At 37.2% G+C, this 19844-nt stretch overlaps 3 protein-coding genes across 3 annotated transcripts; 1 reads left to right on the top strand and 2 right to left on the bottom strand.

The window, feature by feature from the left end:
* Positions 1-4342: 4342 nt before the first annotated feature.
* Positions 4343-8352, top strand: LOC126606696 (uncharacterized). Its single transcript, XM_050274083.1, has 9 exons — positions 4343-4830; positions 5413-5493; positions 5606-6070; positions 6363-6498; positions 6704-6866; positions 7352-7480; positions 7635-7829; positions 7939-8061; positions 8173-8352. Exons 1-9 carry the CDS (start codon positions 4626-4628, stop codon positions 8278-8280), a joined length of 1605 nt encoding a protein of 534 aa, XP_050130040.1. The 5' UTR covers positions 4343-4625; the 3' UTR covers positions 8281-8352.
* A 131-nt stretch (positions 8353-8483) lies between these two features.
* Positions 8484-10213, bottom strand: LOC126606695 (DNA damage-repair/toleration protein DRT100-like). The gene has a single exon (XM_050274081.1). The coding sequence runs from the start codon at positions 10199-10201 to the stop codon at positions 8567-8569; it is 1635 nt and encodes a 544-aa protein (XP_050130038.1). The 5' UTR covers positions 10202-10213; the 3' UTR covers positions 8484-8566.
* A 6579-nt stretch (positions 10214-16792) lies between these two features.
* On the bottom strand, positions 16793-19084 carry LOC126606697 (glycerol-3-phosphate acyltransferase RAM2-like). Its single transcript, XM_050274084.1, has 2 exons — positions 18295-19084; positions 16793-17863 (listed from the first exon to the last, which is right to left on the bottom strand). Exons 1-2 carry the CDS (start codon positions 18904-18906, stop codon positions 16961-16963), a joined length of 1515 nt encoding a protein of 504 aa, XP_050130041.1. The 5' UTR covers positions 18907-19084; the 3' UTR covers positions 16793-16960.
* Between the last annotated feature and the right edge of the window lie 760 nt (positions 19085-19844).

Genomic DNA, 19844 nt, shown 5'->3' with positions numbered 1-19844 from the left:
TACAAACTGATTAAAACACATGACAATACATGATAGGGATGTGCTATCCACACATCCCATTTTACTTATCACACACCCTTTGATAATTTCTGTCTGTTGATCTTTTTCAATTCATCCGATCCGACGGCCGAAAATTAAAAAGATGTGTGAGAAATAAAATGGGATGTGTGGATATCATACCCATACATATGATGAATCTGTGATATTACCATGTTAAAATCTGGATTGTTGTTAAGTTTCACTCGTCTTAACTCCGAAAGTATTAGTAAAAAGATTTTATTGAATGCTCCGCAATACCGAATACTCAGGAAGTTTTAATAGGACATGAAGTGTGAAGATTGTTGGATCGGTGTTTGTAATATGACATACAGAAAGTAAAACCTAGATGCATCATAAGTTGGCGTGCAGATTTACCTGGACGGCACATGAGTCAACTACTTAACTACTTCCCAGATGACATTTAATTTAAGGGTCCGTCCCCTAACTCGAGGAATGCCCATCACAAGGAGAGATTTGTCAGTATACGGGATGGTACATCACGTGTCATTAAACAAATGGTGAGATATGTGTGCTAAAAAGTTAATACTTTAAAAAATAAAATTTCTCATAATTCATATTAAAACATGTGGTGTACTGCTTGTGTTTCCGTCACAACTAAAAATTTCTCCACCACAAGCAAGAAGTTAACATTGGTCAACTTTGGTTTTGCCATATGAATATGGTACGTCACTCCCTTTGAACTTTCACTTGTTTTCTTTTCTCTTTGGTTGTAGAGATATTTCTCTTTTCTCTTTTCTTTTTCTTTGGTCGTGGAGATTTCGATACATTAAGTACCCGTGCATAAATCATGTGTCCAAGTCGTAACAGACTGATATCGATTCTTGTTTCAACAGTCTGTTATGGTGACATTAGAAAAAAATTGATTTTGTTTCTAGGTTGTACCAGCATTTTAAAAGAATCACTTACGATATGTTTCTTTATAAAGCAATTTTAATAAAAAAACACTTTTAACGAAAGTGCTTATGAGCATGTGTGCATTTTACACATGCATAATGCATACGTTTTTACTTTTCTTAACAAAGAAGATAAAAATATTAGAAGTTGGGGGTTCAAATTTGAGCTAACATTTTACAAGTTACCTTGAATATGAGTTTGAAATGTCATAACACAAGTTATCAATTATAAATCATAGAATATAAAAAGTATCGTACATCTATATTATAATTCGTAAATTATCGTATAATATTTTTATTGAGGTTGGTATTGAATTTCAAATCCTAAAAGGACTAAAAAAGAAGTTAATCCCAAGAGTAAAGTAGCTGGAAACAAAGGAAGGTTTGAGGCTTTATGCAGCTTTGTGCCGATGGCAGAGCCACCTAAATCCTTGGAGTAACGAGCACTCCAATATTATTTCCAAACAAACATGGACTTTGATTCCCGATTAGGAGAATAAAGTAAACACCAATTAAAGCTCTTTTACTCCTTAATTGCATTAATTAGTTGCTTCACCCTCTAAGAGTATTGCTAAACAAGTCATATAGTTTGTTTGGTAGAACAATCATTAAATAAACAAATGAGGAATCATGAATTAACAATGGCACACTCTACTAAATCATAGACCATACATGAGGTTACTCAAAGATTCAAAAAGGATATATTTTTTAGTATGCTTGGAATACGAAGTGATACACTATGTCACCATACAAGTGGAGAGACACTTGAAAATTAAAAATTATCTTCACTTATATAATAACATAGGACATGGATCCTTTCCGGATCCATTGGTCCTAATCCACCAACTCACATTATCTGGGTCATTGAAATTTAATCTAACGGCTGCAAACATGATTCTATTTTAAAAGTTATAATAATTTTAGTCGTTGGATCAAATTTCAATGGACCAGATGATGTGACTTGGTGGATTAGAACCAATGGATCCGAAGAAGATCCATGTCCAATAACATAGATCAAGTTACTCAAAGATTAAAAAAAATGGTGAGATTTTTTAATATGTTCGGAACACAGAATGATACATTAGATGTCGTTATATAAATGGAAAGACAATTGAAAATTAAAATTAATCTTTATTTATAATAACATGTCGTGTATCACTCTGTATTCCGAACACACTAAAATAAATTTCCATTTGAAGGACGTGCAATGCAATCCCAATCACAATTCCAATCTCAATCCCTACCACCAATGGCAAAGGTGGTGTTGACGTTTGGGTGTCGCTATCGGGGACATGCACGAACGTTTCCTCATGGAATTTAGTGTTCGTGTCGACGTTTGTATTCATCAATTCATTGTTTGCTGCTTATTATTGGTTTACTGACTTCACACCTGCAACGTGGGGCCTTGCCAAGTCACCTACGCAACAACATATATGGCAGTACACGAGTCCTGCTTCCAACATTTTGTATTTGTATTTGTATTCGGTTTTTGTATAAAATTTATTTAAAAAAATATTAAGATTAGTTTAAAGTTTTAGTATAATTATTCTTTCTTTTGTATAAAATGTGAAATTACAACCACAACAAAAAAAAAAAAAAAAAAACCCTTCAGATAAGCATAATACAAATATTTCTAACAACAAGCATCAACGACAAAATTCACCGTTATAGAAATATAAATGTATAACATATTTTTCTTGCTGTCCTGTTATTATATTTATGATACATAAGTTTATTTGACTAAAGATCTATGGTTGGCGATGTGACAAGCTTATCTATCAATCAAAATTTGTGTTTTGGTACAATAAAATTACAAAATTTCTAATAATCTTTATTCCCCGTACTGAAATTACCTTTATACCTTGCGTACGTACAAAATACAAAGAACGAAATCCTACAAGTGAGCATAATATTATACAATTACAAACATAAAGCAATGAAAGCATGGATTTTATTTTAATTTATATTTCACTTGCGGAGTATCAAGAGAAAATCTTTTTTCTTTTTTTTTTTTAAGAAAAAAAAATCAAATCAATTTTGGTAGGTGAGGAATGAGTGGACAAAACAAAGGGAAAGGGTCAAGATATTAAGATGGGAAGGGGAAACCCATCTTAAGATTCTTAACTATCCACCATCACCAAAAAGTTGTTCTTCTTTCTGTTTCTTTCTCTTTTTATTTATTTTGCTCTCTCTCTCTCTCACTTTTCCTTTGTTGTTAAGAAATAATAATATTATTATTAATAATTAAAATAAAATGATTTTCTGATTTGTTTTTTCCCTAATCATTTCAGTAGAAATGGTAAAGGTAGGCTAGCCGACCTTATTGTAATTGTCAAAGAACTGTAGCACAGCTTTATCATCTACGAGACGACGACGTTTTTTGGACTCACTATTAGAATGGAAAGAAAAAGAAATCAGATGGAACAACGAATACTGCTTTGGTCCTTACCCTCAAAAGTCATTTCTCTTTAGAGTTAGATATTTAAAATCATTTATCTTTAGAGTTAGATATTTATGTTTGGGTAATGCGGGAGACTAACTTGATAGATGAAATTTTAGAAACTAAATAATATGAAAGTTGATAATTTGTTTACTTTTTAAACGTTGATAAACATGTTCATTCATATTGGTGACACATCGTTTAGCTTGCAAATTTTATCTTTAAATTTAATCTCCTTAGCATTATCCTTTATGCTTACGTACAAATTACAAGATAAACATTTTATATGGAATGCATTATTGAGTGACGCGATTGGAGGCCACATAAAGTTAGGGGATCAAAATAAATAATCTTATACTTTTATGTGAGATGTACTATCAAATGACATGTCAAGAAGGAGACCCAATTAAATTTTTGTAACAAACTTTTGACACAACAATATAAAAAAGATATACTATATACTATATAATGCTTCGGTCATAATTAAATATTAAACTCGTTATTTATCAAGGAAAAATAAAACCAAATCAGACAATTGCACAACTGCATGAATTTGAATAAAAATAAAAAAGTGCTTTCCCAACTGTGAAATTTTAATGAACAACGTAAGCCAAACGCCAGCGTCAAAACCAACACACACGGAGAGAATGAAAACCCACACGTTCCAGGGTCAAGTAAAACCACATGACGCCACGTGTCAAATCATTTGGATGCGTACTCCCGTCCCAACCTCACGAGAGATTTTTTAAAATGACCATCATACGAGATGGTATATCACGTGTCTCTATATAAATGATAGTTTATGTACGTTAAAAGGTTAATAACTTAAAAATTAAAATTTGTCATAATTTTTATTAAAACACGTAATGTATACCATCCATGTTCCCGAATAAAAATTTCTCCAACCCCACCACTCACTGACCGCTATAAACTTAATAGAGATGCCTTTACGCTGCCACAACAACTGCCGTCTCTCGCTCCCTCTCTCCCTCCTTTTTACTTCCTTTTATTTGACTCTGCCTGCCATTAAAGCTTCCGCCTCGAGCTTTTGCTTCCAACAAACAAAAACCAACAAAAAACCAACGACCAACAAACAAACGCTAGCTCCTTCCAGCTCTCTTTCTTTCTCTCTCTCTCTCTTGTTTCTCTCTCTCTATAATTATGCTATGGTGAATTGGCGACGGTTGTCTTGTTGATATCTGAGCGCGAGAGAGAGAGAGAGGGAGGGGGTTATGGGGGCGTGCGTGTCAAAGCCGGAGGGGTGCGTCGGAGGGAGATTGAGCTCGTCGAAGAGGAAGAGAACCCGGAAGAGGAGGAGAGACGGGCGGGCTAAACAGACTCCGGGTCGGGCCGGTCGGTTGTCGGAAGGATCGCCGGACAAGTTTGATCGGTCCGCCCCGCCTGATCGCTCCACCTTCAACAACCCCACTTTCCAAGGTCCATTTTTTCATCTCTCCCTCTCTCCCTCTCTAGAATCCTCTGTTTTATAAGTTGTTAAATGGTGAAATTTTGGAGCTTTTTGTTTGGAATTGAGTTATTTTTCTGGTATTTATAATTCTGGGTTTTTCTTTTTTTGTTCATGGGAAAATTTGAGCTTTCTTGTGAGTACTTATCTTGATAATTAAAAGAACGTGATTGATTAAGATAATAATTAAGAACATCATAATTAAGATTGAGCAATTGACCAGAGAACATGCTGTAATTTTCTTTGAGAACCACCAAATGTTTAATTTATGCTATGATTTTGTTTCTGGAAAGGTTCAGTCTTTAAGTAAATCCGTCTCGGAGCTAGTTCATATTTGATATGAAGCAAGAAGATATTGCTACTGAAAGATTATGTTGTCTTGGTCTTTTAATGCAAATGGCATTCTGGAACAGAATTTTATCCGACAGATTATTCAGGATTTCGGTGGCATTTTCTTTTTCTTCGAACATTGTAATTCTTAAATTGCGTTTTACTGTAATTTTTTCTATGGCAATGGTTCCTGATTGTTGTTAAAAATGTCATCGCATCCGCAGAAGGTAGTGAAGACGCATGGTTTGATCCGGTTGCAAGATTTGAGTCCGACTGCGATGAAGATTTCCATAGTGTTCAGGATGGTAAAGTTTCACAGATGTCTGATTTCAGTCATATTGTATTCATTTTCATGTTTTTTTTCTGATTAATTAGATGCTTTTATGTTTGAATTACTGAAAGTCTTGATATTTGCAGAGGTGTTATCTGTGAATGGATTTGAACGCGTATCCGTATCAAGCAATTTGTCATTGAGAGATGCCAATTGCGGAGAGTATAATATTACTGACCTGCATGCCTCATCGACTGATCAGATGCATAAGAGAGGGGATTCTGCAAACAACTCTGTCAGTGTAGTTTCTCAGAAGAGCATTAATCATATCATGAGTGGTAATGACGTTGATGGACATTCGACTGCTGAAGCAAACCAACCTGTGTTCCTTGATGAAATCTCCTCTTCTGTGGATGAATCTTCTACCAAGGAGGAAGGAATATTGGACAATTGTGGGATTCTTCCAAGCCATTGTCTGCCTTGTCTTGCTTCAACTGTTCCATCGGTTGAAAAGAGAAGGTCACTGAGTTCTAGCCCTCCAAGTGCAAGGAAAAAGGCTGCCATAAAACTTCCCTTCAAATGGAAAGAAGGACATCCTAACGCAAGTTTATGTAAGAACCAGAACTATGTTTTGATGTGCCAATATGTTACATGCAAATGGTAGACACACATATTATCCTTTTCTTTTTTATCGTATTATCATGAGTATGCATTTTCTTTAGTCTTTAGACGCAGTATTGGCATTCGTCAAGCAGGTATGTTCAGTTTAGCATAAAGATGTCATAATATTTCGTTGTAAGTCTTAGTGTTCGTATATTTTAAGCATCTTGACTCTTTAGTCTAGCGTAAAGATATCAATATGTAATTCCTTTAACTAATCCTTTTTTTTGGGCATATTTCCAGTGTCCTCAAAGATGCTTCTGCAAAGACCAATAGCAGGTTCTCAAGTTCCTTTCTGCCCTATGGAAAAGAAAATGTTTGATTCTTGGTCACATATTGAGCCAAATTCTTTCAAAGTTCGGGGACCGAATTATTTTAAGTAAGATTCCCAGAGGAAAGTATTCAATTACTTAAAGCACTAGTACATGTACATATGTACATATGTACATTCATATAGGTATAGGACATATTCATAAATAAATTCACACACTTTTTATGTTAACATAATCTAATAAAAAATAGTAGTAGTTGTAAAATAGTGATTGTAAGTGGCGTCCATCAAAATTTGATATTCTTTGTTGCAGGGACAGAAAGAAGGAACATGCTCCCAGCTATGCTGCATATTATCCATTTGGTCTTGACGTATTTTTATCTCAGCGAAAGATAGATCATATAGCTCGGTTTGTCGAGCTGCCTGTTGTTAGTTCTTCTGGAGATCTTCCCGCTATTCTTGTTGTAAATGTACAGGTAAGTTTGATCTCCCTCTCCTCTCCCCGCCTCTCTCCTTTTCTAATTCTCCTGTAATGCACAGTTGTCCATCTTTTCTAATACTCTGTTATTCTTATGCGGAGTATGCCCTTAGTAGTAGACTTCCCAAACTATCCAGCTCGGATTCAGAAAATAAGTTGAATCGAAATACTTTCTAAATAGCCAATAAGCTGTAACAGTTGAGGAGTTATACCCTTCCACCTGTGACAATAATTTTCCAGGCTAGGTTCTAACTTTAAGGCTCTCCCACTCTACCCACCGACCACCGTCCACCGCTTAAACAAAGGTCGGGGCCAGACAAATGCATCTTGCTCGTTTTAAATTTGTAGCTCAAATTGAGTTCAAGATGGGTAGTTAGTTTAGATACCTTCTCGTTAGTTAATGAGATTCAAATGGCTTTGCTTTCTAGATATGTGTAAATATGTTCAGATTTTGTAATACTGTCCTTTTCGTTAATTCTACAGGTACCGTTGTATCCTGCTGCAATTTTTCAGGGAGAGACAGATGGAGAAGGGATGAATTTTGTTTTGTACTTTAAGCTTAATGATATGTACTCTAAAGAACTTCCACCTAATTTTCAAGAAAATATCAGAGTAAGATGGAGCCTTTTTGAAGATTCTGTTGTATTCCCATTTCATATTGAACTTTATTCGTAAATATCATATCTTCATCAGTTATGATGCTGGGGGGAATCGTAGCATACCTTAATAATTTACTAATCCATGTCCATGCCTTTTTTCAAACCAGAGGTTAATTGGCGATGAAGTAGAAAAGGTCAAAGGTTTTCCTGTGGACACAATTGTTCCCTTTCGAGAGAGGTTGAAAATATTGGGACGTGTTGCTAATGTGGAAGATCTTCACTTGAGTGCACCGGAGCGGAAACTTATGCAGGCTTACAATGAAAAGCCCGTTCTTTCACGTCCTCAACATGAATTTTACATGGTGAGTGTGTTTGGATTACTTTAATTGCTTACTTCAGTCTTCCAAATTCGCAATCGATTTATATGGCTTCTTAAGTGTTTCTTTTCTTGCTAACCGTAATGGATTTCAGGGAGAAAACTACCTCGAGATTGATTTGGATATGCACAGATTTAGTTACATCTCTAGGAAAGGGTTTGAAGCGTTCCTAGATAGACTAAAGCACTGCATATTGGATGTCGGGCTCACGATTCAGGTGATTTTCCCGGTAGCAAGTTTCAAACTTCTATAATTAATCCCTTATTCTGTTCGTTTGCTGGCCTTTTGAAGTTATTCATCCATACCTTATATTTGCATTTCGAAACAGGGGAACAAACCCGAAGAGTTGCCGGAGCAGATCTTATGTTGTATACGATTGAACGGAATTGATTACATGAACTACCACCAACTGGGGTTGACCCAAGATCCCCTTTAACCCCCCCTGTAAGTGATGGGATTATGTAAATCTTATAATTATTCATTAATACAGCTCAAATTCAAGAAGAAATTCTGTCATCTTTTGTGTCGTTTTATACTCTAAAGAATCTCCATGAACTGAGGCAACAAGCATCCTTCAGTTTTCAAACTACTTAAGATCAGATGCTTGATATTTAACGTACCGTAAGCCCGAGCATGTACGAAAGAAATATAAATTTATATAAATCGGAGATTTAGAGCTCTATTCCAAAAGTTATTTGGCTGCATAGATAGGAGGCCTTCAACTAGGCTTTGCAGGGAGCCAGAGGCTTTCCGCATAAGCCATTGTTTCCGGAGTAAGAGCTTTTCGGAAAGTCACTGAGCGGTTTACCCTCTGGGATTTTCCCCTCCAGAAGATTGTCTGATAAGTTCAACGTTTTTAGCTCTCTCAACTTCAACAACCCGTATGGAATTTTCCCGGAAAAGCGGTTTTGCTGCAACTCGAGAGTCTTTAGCATGCTTAGATTTCCCAAGGCCTCTGGCAAGTTGGAAGCTAACTTGTTTGCGTGGAGATCAAGCAAAATCAACCTTTGCAAGTTTGCGATTGAGTCGGGGATCTTTGAAACAAGTGAATTATCGGACAGGTTTAATGAGTAGAGCGCCTGAGCAAACTTTCCATCTCCAATCCATGTCGGAATGCTTCCGGTGAGATTGTTGGCTGATAAGTCTAGTTCTTGTATGAGAGTCAGAATCGTGCGTAAGAGCTCTGGAATTTGGCCCTGAATTCCGCAACTTGCCAAGGAAATTCGAGAAAGAGGCAACTCTGCAAACCATTTTGGAACGGAGGAGAATCTCAAACGGTTGAATGACAGATCGAGCGAGTTGAGATTTTTGAGGGAAGACATCTCAGAAGGCAGTGATCCTTGAATCATATTGTGAGCGATGTTGAAGTATGCAAGATGTGAGAGTTGACCAATGGATTTTGGAATTTCTCCTTCAAGCTTGTTATTTGATAAGAAAGCAACTTCGAGCGAAACCAGATCTCCGAAGTTGGGTGGTATTTTTCCGATGAGTCGATTATTCTGCAGCCTTAAGAGCCTGAGAGAAGTCATTTTCGCAGAGCTTGACGGGAACGGAATTGGCCCCTCAAGAAAATTAGTGTCCAACCAAATAACTTGAATGGCTGAAAGATTAGCCATTGAAGGTGGAAGCTTACCGGACAAAAGATTGTTTGAAAGATCAAGGTCTTGCAAGACTTGCAACTGACCAATTCTCTGTGGGATGTGACCAGTTAGAGAATTGCTATTAAGATCCAAATGCACCAAATTTGTCAAACTTGCAAGTGAATCTGGCATACAACCCGAAAGGCGATTCGAGTACAATTGTAGCGAACTCAGATTCTTAAGGCTACCAATGCTTGATGGGATTGACCCAGAAAATTTGTTCCCAGGCAGAAAAAGTTCTTCTAGATTTGAAAGCCTACCAATGGATTCTGGTATTGGTCCAGTGAGGCTGTTTTTGTAGAGGTAGAGCTTTCGGAGACTCGGAAGGCGAAAGCCTATGAGTTTTGGGATCTTCCCGGAAAGGCCAGAGTAACCACCAAGATGCAGAACTTCAAGGAATGATATGAGAGTTATTTTGGAAGAGAGAGAACCTTCCATCCAGGCATCGAAAGGAGCATCATCTTTTGTCATGAAGCCTGGTAGGTTGATCTCTGTCACTCTGCCGGTCCTATTGTCGCAGGTAATGCCATCCCACGCGCAGCAATCACTGCCAACCCATGTCGCTAGGCGGTCGGAAGTGTCAACGTGGATTCCGGCCTTGAAACTGGTTAGACCTTTGAGGTCATCGGGGTTGCATGCTCGGTTGGGACTCGTGTTTCCCTCTCCAACTGTTGAGAGGGTGATGAGTAGCACAAACCCCCATAGAAACTTGGTCATCTTTGCTTAATTAATTGGGGATTTGGAGAATATTTGTTCTGAGTTTAACTTGTATTTTAGGGCTTAATATATATAGGCATGGTCGGATAAAACTTGTCTTGTACTTGAAGAGTAAATCTTTGCAACCATTTTTTCGACTCGTTAAGATGCCATAATTATGCACTTACTTTGATTTGGAATCCAATGGTTGAAATGCCTTAATTATGCACTTACTTTGATTTGAAATCCAATGGTTGAAATGCCTTAATTATGCACTTGCTTTGATTGATCATGTATTCTTGTATTATTGTTAGTAGCGAAGTTAGAAATTCTACCAATGGGGAGTCAACCTTAAATATCCATAAACTTAAATTGAAAAAAAAAAAATCATGAATGCTTATATAATAACACAAAATCATAGTTTGAAAACTCATTGAAGACAATTTAAAATGTATTTTGTATATTAACTTCTAAATTTCTAAAATTGGAAAGTATTTGCAAACTTGTTTTACGCATGAAGAGTAAATCTTTTGTACTATTTGTGCAATGTGTTCACAAAATTCAATATAAAAGTAGATTTTGCATATTGTTTGTGATCGTAGAATCTTGTATATCCAGTATGATAAACGAAAATCTTATATGTATTTTGTAAACTATTTAATGTAGGACTAGAGCAAGGAAACACGATGAGTTGCTTATCTGAGTAATTAATAATTATACTGTAACGTTTTATGTTTTGTTTCTAACATAGGTAGATCAAGGATGGCAATGGATCGATTTGGGAACGGAAATGCTATATCCATCTCTATAACCACGAAAATTAACCATATCCATAACCGCAAATTAATCATCGGGTATTATCTATAATCATAACCACCGGATAATGGATTTTTTATCGGTTAACGGTTATATCCATCTTCATTAATACAAAAAATATATTTGCCCAATTGACGCATGATAATTTAGTAAATATTAATTTCATCATTAAATATTTGATGTATAAAATGATTTAATTAATGGATCTTGTGGAACATAAAAATTAAAGCTAAACATTGATAATGTTGGTTGATCTTTGATATCTCGCATAAATACTATTAAATTCTCATAGATTTTGATTAATATCAAAACTTTTGAACTTTGCCCCAAAATAAAACTCACACAATGCAATTTTTGTATTATCAAGGTAATGGATTCGGTGAATAATGAAATACATATAATTATATTATATATTATTCAGTTCGGATTCGAGTACGGATATGGATTGGGACCCCTATAACCATATCCAAAACCATAACCGAATAATATTCACGGTTTTTTCCCATACCCAAGATATACCCAAATTTTCATACTCAAATCCAATCCATTCGGACGGTTATCCACGATTATCAGGTTTAACGGTTAAAATTGTCATTCCCTCTTTTTCCTTCCTTGAGAATTTTTTCATGTGGTTTGCCCAGGACGAAGTTTTTTCAGGACCACTTTCTTATCCATGCTCTCTAATTAGTTCCTTTAATGACCAAAGAAAGTGTTTGCACGTGATGGTATTTACCAAAACACAATCCTCCATGTGATGGCCTTGTTTATTGTTTAAACAAGTCAAAGGAAATTAATGAATCAGAGTATTTTGCTTCTAATTAATCATAAAAAAATGTTGAATTCTCCTTTTTCTAGTAAACTAAAGAGTGGTTTGCATTCCGATTCATATTCCCATCTACATATGTTATATTTCCTAATTTAAGTTTGAAATTATTAAACATACTAATCTACATGTGCTTCTACATATGTTTTATTTCTTAATTTAAGTTTGAAATTATCAAACATACCATTCTACATGTGCTTCATTATCTTCTTCAATATGTACAAGACGTAACATGAATGAGAAGCACATGTAGGTTTAGCCAGTTGTTTATGATAGTGTTTGGGCCCAAAATAATAGTTTGGGCCGAAGGTAGGATCATCCTCGGCCCGGGAGGCCGTGCGGCGAGAGGGCCATGGATCGTTCAACCCGTGGGCTTCCAAGCCTAGGTCGGATAGATCATAACGCAAGTCGAGTCCTAGTACAATGAGGAGTCTCGGCGGGATCAGTAACCCAGAAAGCGAATCCGGCTCAGTTAAGGACTAGGTTCACAATCCTAGTGAAGATAGGACTGGTCGAGGTGGTGTTGATCCGGAAAGGAAGACCTAGTCCGAGTAGGATTTTAACTTGGATTCAAGATACAGCGCTATAAATAGGGGAAGCTGTGCGTCAGAGAGGGACCCCTGCAAATCAATACAAAATTGCCCTGCGCAAATTCTCAACAACTTGAGATCTTTTTCCTTTTTCTTTTTCGCTGACACATCTTCCGTTGGCATCAACAGCACTGTGGAAGCAACCGGTGATACCTTAAGTCGGCATAGATAGCTCTGTCACCGTAGAATTAGTCGTTCTCGCAGTATCTTCCGTTGGCATCAACAGCACTGCGGCGAGAGCGGTTGATTACCTATCCAAGTCTCGGTCGAGAAGGGTTTCTAAATCCTTATTGGTCGAGGTCATCTCATTAGCCTTCTCGGCGAAGTGAGGTGTTACAGTTATTACATTCGGCACATTGAAAGCCGAATTTGATATTGAACTTCGTAAGAATAGTAACCTTGTCTTCAGGTTTGAGAGCCCAAGAGGCCGAGACGTGTTCCTTTCTCGGCCACAATCGCAAGACGCAGAAGTCAGCCGCGCACCCAACGCAACATCAACAAAATTTACTCCGAGGCCGAGCTCGGCCGACGAGTTGGCACGCCCCGCAATCACCGAAGGACGTAGTTAGCTTTTAGATTACTCGGCCTGCGCGCCACGTAGGCTTTGTAGTTTCTAGGGTCAACAGATAGTATCTTCGGCCCCGAACTTACTGACCAGCAATTCCATATATATCATCGTCCAACACATTTGGGTATAGGCAGTTATTTATGATAGTATCTCCAGCCCTGAACTTACACACTAGTTGTCAACATCTTTATAGCTATTTGAGCTACTTCGGCAAACCAGTCGTCCTCCGGCTAAACACTGCCCAAAATAAATAGCTTTATCAAAGGGTTACACTTACACTGAGCAATGCTAATAGTTTCATCAAAGGGTTACACTTACACCGTGTGCTAATATTCCCTGATAAATTGATCACTGAAAAAACAAAAATAGCTATCGAGCGAGTTTTACAATGGTGCCATTTGATTCCGAGTGCCTAAAGAGATTCGCATGTGTCACCGGTTGTTTATAACTATGTATCTATCTTTCTCGGCACAAATTAAATTTTTTTTCAATTTTTTTTCATCAGATGTGATTATGAAAATTAGAGAGAGAGCGAGAGAGATAGAGAGAGATTGGGGACCTTATCACTCATGGCGTGGCATTTGGTGGTGACGTTGACATCGTGGTCGAACTGGGATGTTTTGAAGGCCTTGAGGCGATCTTTGAGTGGAAGATTGCCTTCGAGTTCCCACGAGTCTCCGATGCTCGACGAAAACGATCCGTGTGAAAGATGTGAAAACGTCGTCGAGTTCATTGTTAATTAATGTCAATTAACTGTTTAATTAATTGGTTTTCACGTTTTAATTAATCTGTAAGCAAAATCAATGCGGTGATTTCATGATTTTGGTCAGAGAGATAGAGCTTGCAGTGGGAGGAGGAAGAGGAGGGAGACACAGGCGGGAAAACGATATGCTCATCCTTTGCAACCATTTTACAAACACTTAGGACTCGCTCGCTTTATTCTATTTGGATTTGTCGTAACCATCCGTTGGCCTAAAGAATGGAATCTATCATAGCCGTTGGATCTTCACTTATATAGTTTCGTGTTTTGTTTGTAAAATTGTTCGTAATATTAGAATTGTATCTGTTTGTAAGTGTTTTTATAATGACTAATTAAAAGTGTTGCTAAGAACATTTAACAAAAAAAATTTAAGTATTTATAAAAGCAATTTGAGGTGTTTTTTAAGTTTTGCACATGAATTTCGATAAAAGTTTCAACCTGTTTTTTTATACAAAAGATATAGAGAGTGGGAAGGAATTTTTTCAATAAAAATTATTGTGTGCTTCTAACCGAAGTTTTTTTAATTAGCAAAAACAATTACGAGTAGAAATATTTTCTGCATAAGCATTTACGAATTTCCGATGCATGAAATAGCTCCACAATTTGACTTTCGTAACAAAAAATATAATCCAAATAAGAATAACTGGTAAACTTTTTGTTCTTATCAAACATCAATTTCATTTGAAATTTGATTATTCCCAAACAAACAATAGGAAAATAAAAATACATATTTTCTTCTTGGTAAACATTCTATTTTCCCGTGCCATTTATTTCTACATAAACATTTAACTAGGCTAGAAAAAGTATACTTAAATAAGCTAGTAAATCAAAGTTTTAAAAACATTTGAAAAAGGGACACTTTGGATACGGTCCTAACTACCAATGTTATTTGATTGAAACCTTTGGAGTTTTTAGTTTTTGATGGAAGTCCCTGACATTAATGTATAATGTGTTTCTATGTAGGTATTATATTTTTAAATTAAAAATAAAATTTGTAGTTATTTATATTAACGAGATTTAAATTAAAACCCATAATATATGGGATTAAAAATATTAAAGATAAATTATACTCTCCAATATATTGTGTATATACATGTATACATGGATACGTTCATAAAAAAACTAACCAAAAAATTATTGTACCAAAACTTGGGTATATTTTTCAAAAAAAGAAAAGAAAGAAAAGGGCTTAATAACATTATTAATTTCTTCTATTAAACGTGACATGGATACATTCTCAAATCAACGAAATAGAATGTACCCTTATAAGTTTAAAAATAGATTATTATTAAAAAGATTGAATGAAATTTATATAAAAAATGGGTACATATTATATTAAAAAAAGGGTACATTTTTCATATAACAAATTGGTATATTTAAGAATGGGTACATATCAATTTTTTATAAAAATTAATGGGTACAAACTTATTCTTATTTTATTTTTTATATATTTGAAATGTTTGAATTGAAGATTAATTAAGAGTTTAATAAGGGTGCGAGTATTAAAACTCTAAATCAATTACTAATTTTTATTATGAAAATTATGTAACTTACATGTAATTCATTAATATATTAATGCTAGGAACTTTGATCAAAATATAAAGGGTAAAAGACTGTTTACTACCCTCATGTTTCATGGTTTTCAACATTTAGTACATCAAGTTTTTTTCGTCTCAGAGTCATACATAAAGTGTAAATTTTGGGACAATCTCATACATCCTTTAGTCAAACTGTTAAATTTGCCGTTAATTGTGACGTGGCACCCATGTGGACAATGACTGGGCGCCACGTGTCAGCCACGTTTTTTTTTTTTCTTTCTTCTTTTCTTCTTCTTCTTCTTCTTCTTCTTCTTCCACCTGACTGCAACATTTTTTTTCCTTCCTCCTTCTCCTTCATTCCCCTTTTTCTCCTTCTTCCTTCTCTTCCTCCGAATCTGGGGAAGTTTTTTTTTTCTTCCTCCTTCTTCCTTCCTCTTCTTCTTCTTCTTCTTCTTCCTCCGAATCTGCCCAGATTCGGTTTTTTTTTTTTTTTTTTTTGAGGAAGATGAAGAGGAAGGAGGAAGGAAGAAGGAAGAAGGAGAAGAAGAAGGAAGAAGGAGGAAGAAGAAGAAGGAAGGAAAAAAAGAAAAGAAAAAAAGTTGCAGTCGGAGGAAGAAGAAGAAGAAAGAAGGAAAAAAAAAAAAAAAAAAAGCCGAATCTGGGCAGATTCGGAGGAAGAAGAAGAAGAAGAAGAAGAAGAAGAGGAAGGAAGAAGGAGGAAGGAGGAAGGAGAAGGAAGAAGGAGGAAGAAGAAGAAAAAAAAAAAAAAAAAAACTTCCCCAGATTCGGAGGAAGAAGAAGAAGAAGAAGAAGAAAAAGAAGGAGAAGGAGAAGAAGGGGAAGGAAGAAGGAAGAAGGAAGAAGGAGGAAGAAGAAGAAAGAAGGAAAAAAAGAAAAAAACGAATCTGGGCAGATTCGGAGGAAGAAGAAGAAAAAGAAGAAGAAGGAATAAGGAGGAAGGAGAAGGAAGCAGGAAAAAAAAATTCCCCAGATTCGGAGGAAGAAAAAGGATAAGGAGAAGGAGAAGGAAGAAGAAGGAAGAAGGAGAAGAAGGGGAAGGAAGAAGGAGGAAGGAAGAAGGAGAAGGAGGAAGAAAAAAAAAAAATCCCCAGATTCGGAGGAAGAAAAAGGAGAAGGAGAAGGAGAAGGAAGAAGAAGGAAGAAGGAGAAGGAGGAAGAAAAAAAAAAAGTTTGCAGTCGGGTGGAAGAAGAAGAAGAAGAGAAAGAAAAAAAAAAAAGTTCGCAGTCGGGTGGAAGAAGGAAGAAGGAGAAGGAGGAAGAAAAAAAAAAAAGTTTGCAGTCGGGTGGAAGAAGAAGAAGAAGAGAAAGAAAAAAAAAAGTTTGCAGTCGGGTGGAAGAAGAAGAAGAAGAACAACGTGTCACAAAAAAAAATGTGGCTGACACGTGGCGTCACGTCTTTGTCCACATGGGCGCCACGTCACAATTAACGGCAAATTTAACAGTTTGACTAACGAATGTATGAGACTGTTCCAAAATTTACACTTTAGGTATGACTCTGAGACGAAAAAAACTTGATGTACTAAATGTTGAAAACCATGAAACATGAGGGTAGTAAACAATCTTTTACCCAAATATAAAAATTGATAAGATCTTAATCAATGAACATTAGAACCTAGAGATCAAATACTAATTTTTCTTTTGAAAAATAATTCCCAAATATAAAGCTAGCATCCCATGATTTTATTGGGCTTGAGCAACGGCTTCTCAGTCGTCACCGTCCCATCATTTCCGGCAAGAGCCCGGTACTTATCCTTCCTGGTGAACCCGGTGCATTCATACGAAAGGCTGGCCGCTATAACCCTCTGTATATAATTCGCCACCTCATGGCTCGACTTTCCGCCCCCATACGTCAGCTTAGCTGGCAGCTTGTTCAAAAACGTCACCTCGTACGCGGGGCTCGGGTTCATGAAGAAGTAGAAGGGGTCCATCCCTTTCCACCCACGTGCGGTGGTCCCGTGAAACATGCTCATCTTGTTCACCATCGCCACCGGGACCAGTTCGTCCGTCAGCTCGGCGAAAAGCGCCGAGAATCTCAAGAGGAAGGGCTCTCGACACGTGGTGCCTTCCGGGCAGATTGCCAGGTCACCCTCTTCTAGAAGCTTCTTGATCATGGCGGCGTCGAGGGCCCGATCGCGGTTGAGGCGGACGGTCTTGATTGGGGAGATGAACTCGGAGAGGCGAGAGACGGAGTAGGTGACGGCGGGGATGGGGCGGCCGAGGGCTGTGGAGAGGAAGATGGGGTCGAGGAGGGTGCGGTGGGAGCAGATGAAGAGGACGCCGGTGTGGCTGGTGGATTTTTTGAGGGCAGGTGGTGGGGTGCCCTTGACGGTGACACGGACGCCGAGGGCCCAGAAGGCGTAATAGACGAGCGGCATGGGGAGGAGCGCCCCGGCGGCAATACGGAGGCAGGCGAGGAAGAAGCCGATGGGGAGCCAGAGGAGGGTGAGGAGCGCCATGAGAGGTGTTGGCTTTTGAACAAGGCGGCCGTCGTGGAAGATTATGGGCTTTGGTAGCTTGTCGTTTGTTACTGCTTCCACTTTTGGTTTGGCTGGCACCATGTAACCCTCCTGCAACAATTTTTCACATTTACATGTTTCAAGTAAATTTAGTTAATGACACAAACAATGCTAGAGAGACTAAAATTGTGAAATCTAAAGGACATAGAAGTTAATGATTGATTTATTACTTACACGTCGATAAATGTGCTTATTCTTATTGGTGACACGTCATTTAGTTTGCAAATTAGTCTTCAAATTTGGTCTCCTAACATTACCCTAATGACACTAATTAAAATAAAACAAAAAGTAATTGTAGAAATGTCTTATGGCATGTAGTATTTACCCTTATTACAATTTTCATAACATATTCCTACTCACACTTCTTGTGTTTTGGTGCCTTGTACAGACTTCGGCCACAAGAATTCCTCTAAATCGAATGGATTAAGGATTAAAATTAAACAAAATAAAACTAAAAACGAATAGCAAGAAAATTGTCGAACCTTGCACAGTTTCATGAAAGGAATGTCAGTGTGTCTATCACCAAGCCCAATCTCTGGCAGGACATCTCCAAAAGCCTTCTTAAGAGCATCTGCCTTGTTCTTTCCCACAAGCACACCAGGTGGGGAAACAAACCCTGTAGCCTTACCCTTATAAGTGGCCACTTCCGTCCCCAAAACGGTGTCGAATCCAAGAAAATCCTTCAAAAACGGCTCCACCATGATCCTCGGATTTGCAGTAAGAATACATCTCTTTTCGCATGCAGAGATCACGCGCCAAGACTCCGGGTGCAAATCACTCGAGTAAAACTTAGGCAGCACGGCTCTGGCCACGGACTCGATCTCCGAAACCCTAACCCCGGCAAACGTTGCAAAGATGAGAACTTGGATTCCGGCTGATTCCGAGACAAAGTAGTAGAGGAGTCCGGCTAGTGGTGTAACCAAGATCAAGAACAGGAGCCTTAGTATCCCACCAACCTCAAAAGCAATGAGAGCAAAGTAGGGGAAAGAGCTCCGGCCTCTAAGCAAAGTCCCGTCCATATCGGCGACCACTGTGTGCTTTTCCCGTCCATCCGATGTGCATTGATCAACCGTCGGGAAGGTCGTCGTAGTCATATTGTAACAACTTTTGTTGTTGTTACAAAGTAAACTAGAGATAGTAAATATTGGCACACTAAAACTTTGATGATACAATAGAGGAAAGAGAATTTGAACTCGGGTTTAACGTCTAGAAAACTATAGTACTCTCTAGCTGATTTTTTTTTTTTTTTTGAAATAGAAGTTGTGCATGCTAGGTATATATAGAGAAACATACAATTTAATGCCAGGGTGTGTGACAAATATGGATTAGGGTCTAATTAATTGATTACAACAATGAGGAAAAGGTGGCATTGATGAGAGGCAACTTAGTTATTTATGGAAGATCCAAGGGTAGGAGACCCTTGTTTTTGGAGTAGCAGCAATTGCGTGCGCGGCAATTTGCTTGTCGTTATTTGTTTCCACCGCCACTCGTTCGTTTGTGTGTAGTTGAGCATTTTACAGATGCATATGATAAAAGCTGAGTGCGACTTTCCTTACCAGATAACTGTTAACGTATATAATTAATTATTTTTTGCTTACTCAACATGTATTATTCATGCAATACAGCGGGATGGCTTAGAGCTGATAAATTAGTGATATGACATGTGTCATTCATCTGTCAAGTTATTAATCCAATGAATGTAATGTCTCATGAGCTAATAAGGAAGACTATAAAAAATACATTTTCAGTTCATGAGACATTACAATCATTGGATTAATAACATGACAGATGAATGACACGTGTCCTATTACTAATCTATCAGCTCTAAGCCATCCCGCTATATTCCATGAATAATACATGTTGAGTAAGCAAAAATTAATTAATTATATACGTTAGATTAGTAATAGGACACATGTCATTCATATGTCATGTTATTAATCCAATGAATGTAATGTCTCATGAACTGATAAGGAAGGCTATAAGAAATACATTTTCAGTTCATGAGACATTACATTCATTGGATTAATAACAT

Source organism: Malus sylvestris, chromosome 16, assembly GCF_916048215.2.
Source record: "Malus sylvestris chromosome 16, drMalSylv7.2, whole genome shotgun sequence".
Lineage (NCBI taxonomy): Eukaryota > Viridiplantae > Streptophyta > Magnoliopsida > Rosales > Rosaceae > Malus > Malus sylvestris.
Note: the sequence above shows the minus strand (reverse complement) of the source record. Positions and strands in the feature narration are given on the sequence as shown.

Bases quoted from the DNA above. Each gene is read 5' to 3' on its own strand.
- LOC126606696 (XM_050274083.1), top strand. From the start codon at position 4,626: ATGGGGGCGTGCGTGTCAAAGCCGGAGGGGTGCGTCGGAGGGAGATTG. The intron at 6,499-6,703 runs GTAAGATTCCCA...TCTTTGTTGCAG, and splicing joins CGGGGACCGAATTATTTTAA to GGACAGAAAGAAGGAACATG. The intron at 8,062-8,172 runs GTGATTTTCCCG...ATTTCGAAACAG, and splicing joins ATGTCGGGCTCACGATTCAG to GGGAACAAACCCGAAGAGTT.
- LOC126606695 (XM_050274081.1), bottom strand. From the start codon at position 10,201: ATGACCAAGTTTCTATGGGGGTTTGTGCTACTCATCACCCTCTCAACA.
- LOC126606697 (XM_050274084.1), bottom strand. From the start codon at position 18,906: ATGACTACGACGACCTTCCCGACGGTTGATCAATGCACATCGGATGGA. The intron at 17,864-18,294 runs GTTCGACAATTT...AAATTGTTGCAG, and splicing joins CTTTCATGAAACTGTGCAAG to GAGGGTTACATGGTGCCAGC.